The 7500-nt window shown below is 36.8% G+C and overlaps 1 protein-coding gene across 1 annotated transcript in view; it reads right to left on the bottom strand.

Moving 5' to 3' along the window:
* LOC130241016 (probable ATP-dependent RNA helicase DDX41) overlaps window positions 1-7500 on the bottom strand; it is a 31796-nt gene that overhangs the window by 5373 nt on the left and 18923 nt on the right. The window contains exon 11 of the mRNA XM_056472726.1: window positions 4685-4834. Coding sequence (XP_056328701.1) covers window positions 4685-4834 — 150 coding nt within the window. The remainder of the gene's footprint in view (window positions 1-4684; window positions 4835-7500) is intronic.

Consider the following 7500-nt stretch of genomic DNA (forward strand, 5'->3'; position numbering starts at 1 on the left):
GTGCTGGTTTTTAAAGATCCTTCAGAATGAGTTAGTAAATGATTAATAAATTATTCAAATTAACATTTCTATATCTTATTATTCAGGCATGTGCTAATAGTTAATTTGCATGTTAATAAATGCTTTATTAACTCAACTTCATGCAGTTTTGTCACCTAATCTAAAGTGAAGACTATTAATGCTTTATAAACCCCTTATAAAGGACAATTAAAGGCTCAGTTACATTATAAACAGGAAAAAAGAAAAGAAATCACTTTATTCACTTATAGTCATTTGAAGATCTACAAATGAAACTGCATCAAATGAAAAATAAATCTTTGCAATCTTCTGTAAAATAAATTACTGTACAGTTTAAACATCGCTAAATTACTTTAATATGGTGCATCATAGTATATTGTTCAATTATTATATTGTTGTTTTAGTCAATTTTAGGTTGTCTTTTAACACTCCTGTTACTCAGCGATGTCTGAACTTTACAGTAATTTAACTTTTAGATAAGATTGTAAACATTTATTGTTCATTTGATATTAAAAGTGTTTATAAAGCATGAATAGTCCTCACTTTACATTAGGTCACAAAACTGCAGGAAGTGGAGTTAATAAAGCATTTATTAACATACAAATTAATAAATCTAACACTTTTGAGGAAAGTGCATTACAAATAAAATGTATGGTAACACTTATAATAACTACACACTATGAATAATCTATTAAGCATTAGCAAATAGTGAATTCATTATCTGTTAAGCATTAACTCTACATTAATAAACGTTTATAACTGCAGATACTAATGCTCTATTCTTGACTTAACAGCGCATTTATAATGTGCTTAATGATTGCTTGAGGTAATTTCATACTTAATTACTTATTAGTTACTCATTACTAAGTTAAGTATTGAATTATTTACAAACTATTTGTATTTAAGAGTAGTTGGTGGCTTTTAGGATCATTCAGAATGAGTTAGTACATGATTAATAAACTATAGAAAGCAATGTTTATATATTTGATTATTCAGCCAGGCATATAGTAATGGTTAATTTGTATGGTAATAAATGCTTTATTAACTCCACTTCATGCAGTTTGGTCACCTAATCTAAAGTGAGGGTTATTTATGCCTTATAAATGACAATTAAAGGCTTAATATCAAATGAACAATAAATCTTTGCAATCTTATCTAAAAGTTAAATTACTGTAAAGTTCAGACATCTCTGAGTAACAGGAGTGTCAAAATACAACCTAACATTGACTAAAACAACAATATAATAATTGAACAACATACCATGATACACCATATTAAAGTAATTTAGCGATGTTTAAACTGTACAGTAAATTATTTTACAGAAGATTGCAAAGATTGATTTTTCATTTGATGCAGTTTCATTTGTGGATCTTCAACTGAATATAAGTGAATAAAGTCATTTATTTTCTATTTTTTCCTGTGTATAATGTAACTGAGCCTTTAATTGTCATTTATAAGGGGTTTATAAAGCATTAATAGTCCTCACTTTAGATTAGGTGACCAAAACTGGATGAAGTTAATAAAGCATTTATTAACATGCAAATTAACTATTAATATATGCCTGAATAATAAGATATAGAAATGTTAATTTGAATAACTTATTAATCATTTACTAACTCATTCTCAATGATCCTAATTAAATAGAACTTAAATGAAAAAAATAATCATTAACAAAGTATGAAAACACAATCATTAAGCACATTATTGATGTACTTAAAGAATAGAGCATTTGTATATTATATAAACTGCTGACTAACATCTGTTAATGTAGAGTTAATGCTTAACAGATCAAGAATTCACTAGATGCTAATGCTTAATAAATGATTCATAGTGTGTAGTTATTATAGCAGGGGTCAGGAAGCTTTTTTCAGCAAAGAGCCATTTCGGGGGTTTTTTAGGCAAATGCATGTTTTTAAGAGCCATTAGGGATATATATGAAGCATCACATGTTGAGCAAGTCCATGTTTTAATAAAGGACAATTTATAGAATTTCTTTCTTTTCACCACCCATAAACATTGTTTGAATTTTATGGTGCAAAATTACCATTGAAATGTAAGTGGCATGCTCTTTATTGGTGTCGCAGTTCAAGTTAATCCACAGCGCCGTACACATGCATTGGTTGAAACGTCCTTTTATTCTTATACTTATTTCTTTTGCTGTAAAAATATATGATGAAAAGGTCATTTTAATTGTATTTTCAATAGGAAACTGATTTTTAGTGACAGTTTTAATTTTTTATTGAAGGGAGACCGCTGGAGAGCCACATATTTTTGGTCAAAGACCCATATGTTGCTCCCGAGCCATAGGTTCCCTAACCCTGTATTAAGGCCTGTTTCCACTGAGTGGTACGGTACGGTTCGGTACGCTTTTATAGCCGTTTCCACTGTCAAAAAGCGTACCGAACCGCACTGCACCATACCACTTTTTCGGCACCCTTTCGAAAGGGTACCAAACATGAGAAAGGGTACCAAAAGGCGGAGCTAGACACGCAGCTGAACGCTATTGGTTTACAGAGATACGTCATTCGCTTACGCAACAAACAAGCCAGAATGAAAACAAAAAACCCGCCATGTTTGAAATACACAGCCGACGAGACATTACAGCGGAATGATTTATACATATAATAACGAGCCATGGTCGATCTGGGCTCAAACAAACCTTGTCGTCGTCTTGATAAACAGCCACAAAGCCAAGAAGAAGAGCAGATATACCCTGTGCCCCGCAGTTTTTTTACGAGCTAGTCTGAGGTGCGAGCGGTTTCGGTTTCTTGCTAGCGCTCGCGCGCGTCTAACATTATATCTGAAATAACACACTTCTTGAGCTGATGATAATAACCTGCGCTTGATTATTGACGTGCATTTGAAACCCGATCCTGTCAGACACTGACAAACGCGAGAGTGAAGCGCGAAGAAACAAGAGAGGAGCCGGAAAAAAAGGAGCACATTATTTCAGCAAACATGAACAAAATGCCATGTATAATCTTCACATTTTGGACCAATATGAACTCAGAATGATGGAATGACTCTCTAACAGAGGCTACATGTGCTGCTGAAGATTACATACACAGATGAGAGTTTTACACTGACTGTAGGCTATATTTTGTGTTGTTTTGAACCTAAATACGGGCGAAATGTCAGCTGTGTGTAGTTCTTCTGTAGTTGGTAACATATCGGAGACTGTAAGGGGCTGTATGTGTTTATATATGTTCATTTATTTAGTTATTTAATATAATTACAGACGTTACAGTAGGCTGTTTCGCACGGTCATTGATCTGCAGTTATAATTAACTCATGTTCATTGAAAAGTTAGAAATAAACATTTATACACAAGTATTTATGTGTATGAAGCATCTGTTTTGGGAGAAGAGCTTTTCATATGATATGTGAGTGACCCGTACAGCTTTACTTTAGACATTTCCTCGAGCGAGAATGACATCGACTGAAACTTTCTGTCATACACCATGGACACCAAAAGGGTACCCTTGTTAGTGGAAACGCAAGCCTGATAAAGGTGACCCGTACCAAACCAAACCATACCGTACTGTACCAGTCAGAGGAAACGAGCCAATATAGTGTTACCAAAATATGTTTATATTTATTAAATTAACTATTAGTATATGTCTGAATAATATATAAATGTTGAGTTGAATAGCTTATTAATCCTTTACTAACTCATTCTGAATGATCTTAATATAGCACCAACGACTCAAATACAAATGATCTGTGAATAATGCAATACTGAGTCATGAAAAAATAATCAATAACCAGGTATAAAAGTACAATTATTAAGAACATCTTAAATGTGCTTATAAGTCAAGAATACAGCATTAGTATCTGCAGTTATAAACGTCTGTTAATGTAGAGTTAATGCTTAACAGATAATGAATTCACCATTTGCTAATGCTTAATAGATGGATTTGCTCTTCAGTGTTTGGACTCTCAGCAGGGAATATTAAACCACACTGAACTGAACTGAATTAAACTGAACTACACTGTTTCAATGCACTATAATCTTCTATGTGAAGCTGCTTTGACACAATCTACATTGTAAAAGCGCTATACAAATAAAGGTGAATTGAATGATTCATAGTGTGTGGTTATAAAGTGTTACCTATTTTTAATATTTGGACATATACAAGTACATATATAACTAAATACACTTCTATCTAAATACAATATTGTGCTGGAGCCTTTCTTAAAACTTTCTTAACTTTCCTGAGGTGTCTATGAGGTCATTTTAATGGCTGCATAAATAAACGTTGTCAAAACAAAAGCCTGCACTGTTTGGTGTGTGAGATCATGAGGTCATACTCACACATTTTAAAATTGGCTTTTATATTGTATCTATCTTCAGCAGCTCAAACACTCTAATGGACAGACGGCTGCTTCTCACTCAGGGCTGTTGTTTATGCTAATGAGATGGAGAGATGGGCACTAGTGGGCGGGGCTTTCCCCCTCTGATGACACGTACAAAGGGAGAATGTCAATCAAAGTGTTTCATTCATCAAGTCTGATTATAAACAAATACAATTAATTCATGTTCACCATTAGAGGCTGGAGATATTCACACACTGCTGACACACAAACCCTTATAGAAGTGATTTTGGCATAACAGGTCTCCTTTAAGACATGAAATAAACAATAACGCTAAAAACAAAACACCTACCGTAGTTCTCGATCTCCTCCGGCATGTCATAATTAACTACATGCTGGATAGCTGGGAAATCCAGACCCTTGGAAGCGACGTCTGTGGCCACTAAAACATCTTTCTTTCCCTCTTTGAAGGCCTCGATGGCTTTGGTTCTTTCTTCCTGATCTGAAAAGCACAAGTAGAGCTGCTGACCGCTGTGTTAACCAGTCAAAAAACTACGATATAAAAACTCAGTCAAAACGGTTCGCCCTCCTGTGAAATATTTATTCTTTGTCAAGTATTTCTCATGTGATATTTAATGGAGCACAGACATTTTTCACAGTATTTCCTATAATATTTGTTCTTCTGGAGAAAGTCTTATTTGTTTTATTTAGGCTAGAATTAAAGCAGTTTTTAATAGTTTTAAAGCCCTTTTAAGCTCAATATTATTAGCCCCTTCAGCAATATTTGTTCTGGATTGTCTCCAGAACAAACCACTGTTATACAATGACTTTAATTACCCTAACTTTACCCTAATTAACCTAGTTAACCCTTTAAATGTGACTTTAAAGAGCCCATATTATGGGTTTTTGAAAATGCCCTTCCATGTAGTGTGTAACACAGTTCTAAGTGAAGTGAAATATCCAGCTAAGGCTTAAATCTGTAAGTGTACAGTGTTTAAAATTATTGATTCATAGTGCTTCAAACGAGTCGTCTTGATAACGAGTCATTAGGTGTTTCGCGATGACGCAGCCACGAAACACAAGCCTCGCCAGTAGTTACGCGTGCAAACCAGGGAGATTTGAAACCTGCGGCCCCGCCCACTAACACAGAAAAAACACTAGACACACACACACAGACGCCGCCGGTCCAATGAAGTCACGCTGTGCTCAGATGGATAATATTGACAGTCTCTACCCAAAGATGAAACTGTGAAGAGTCAGTGGTTGAGGTTTATTCACTAGTGTAAGTAAGTGCGATTAAAATTGTTGCCTCGTTTACTCTAGCTTGCAAATTATGTATTTATTGTGTTTTGTTACTTGTTAACCTGGTACAGTACACGCGGTTACTCTTTATATTCTCTTATCACATGTAAGCCACGTTAAAAACGCGACGCGTGCCGCTTTGTTTACGGATTTAACGTTACATGCTTTTGTGAGCTCGCGTTCCACTGCCGTTTGTCGTTGCTATGGCCATCGTAAGCTAGGAGACGGGAGACTCGTGTCGATCTCCCTAGTTCTGAGGAGGAACGTGATGTGTTTATGTGTGTGTGTGTGTGTGTGTGTGTGTGTGTGTGTGTGTGAGAGAGAGAGAGAAAAAGAGCAGGTCGAGTGTGTGACGCCTAGGGGCTAGGAGACAGGAGACTCGCGTCGCTCTCCCTAGTTCTTCTGAGGAGCGTTGTGTGTGTGTGTGTGTGTGTGTGAGAGAGAGAGAGAGAGAGAGAAAAAGAGCAGGTAAAGTGGCTAGGAGACTCGCGTCGATCTCCCCAGTTCTTCTGAGGAGGGTTGTGTGTGTGTGTGTGTGTGTGAAAAAAGCCTTACACTATAAGCGTGTATGCACTGTGACTACTTTTATATTGTTGATTATCTGCTGGGCATTTCACTCTGTCTCGTGCTTAAGCCTGTCAGTGTCGACCAATCGCAGCAGGCTGTCATCGGTCCAATCAGTTCAGATTAGCTTCGCGCTGAGGACGGGTTTGGGTACAAATAAATCGCTGAACGATTCATATGGGAGTCGCTGGGATAATTAGGTAAAAATAAATGCAGATTATAAGACCATCAAAGTGTTGTTTGACCTTGCATGCATATTAGACTGTTGTTGGAGACCCTTACAACCTAATTATGACCCTATTTCATGTATAATATGGGCTCTTTAAGCTGAATACTAGTGTCTTGATCTCTAGTCGAGGAGTGTCCACACTCGGTCCTGGAGGGCCGGTGTCCTGGAGAGTTTAGCTCCAACCCTAATCAAACACACCTGAACCAGCTAATCAAGCTCTTACTAGGTATACTTGAAACTTCCAAGGAGGTGTGTTAAAGCAAGTTGGAGCTAAAGTCAGCAGGACACCAGCCCAACAGGACTTGAAGAATATCTAGTCTAATATTATTTACTGTCATCATGACAAAGAGAAAAGAAATCAGTTATTAGAGATGAGTTATTAAAACTGTTATGATTAGAAATGTGTTGAAGAGCACTAGATAGTATGCAAGTTCATAACTGCTTTCATAATAAAAGCTCAGATTGGGTTTGGTATTGTTAATGAATATGAAGACTGGGCAGCATGGTGGTGCAGTGGGTAGCACGATCACCTCACAGCAAGAAGGTCGCTGGATCAAACACTGATTGGGTCAGTTGGCATTTCTGTGTGGAGTTTGCATGTTCTCCCCTGTTGGCGTGGGTTTCCTCCGGGTGCTCCTGTTTCCTCCACAGTCCAAACACATGCGCTATAGGGGAATTGAATAAGCTAAATTTAAGTGTATGTGAGTGTGTGGGTGTTTCCAAGTGTTGTGTTGCGGCTGGAAGGGCATTTGCTGCGTAAAACATGTGCTGGATAAGTTGGCGGTTCATTCCACTGTGGCGACCACTGATTTATAAAGGGACTAACCCAGAGGTGAGCAAACTACGGCCCTATGTGGCCCACTGAACACTTTAATCCGGCCCGCGAGGGAGTTTTTAAAATGCTGCTTCTAATTAACGGTTTCAGAATTAATAAATCAATGATGCAATACAAGTGAACACCATGTGATGGCAGTATTGCACGCGGTACAGTTAGTTCAACCAGTAGAGTTAGAACACACTCTCGTATTAAAAAGCACTCGACCGTTAATGACTGAAAATGACAGAAAGCAGTA

This window comes from Danio aesculapii, chromosome 14 (genome assembly GCF_903798145.1).
Source record: "Danio aesculapii chromosome 14, fDanAes4.1, whole genome shotgun sequence".
Taxonomy (NCBI): Eukaryota; Metazoa; Chordata; class Actinopteri; order Cypriniformes; family Danionidae; genus Danio; species Danio aesculapii.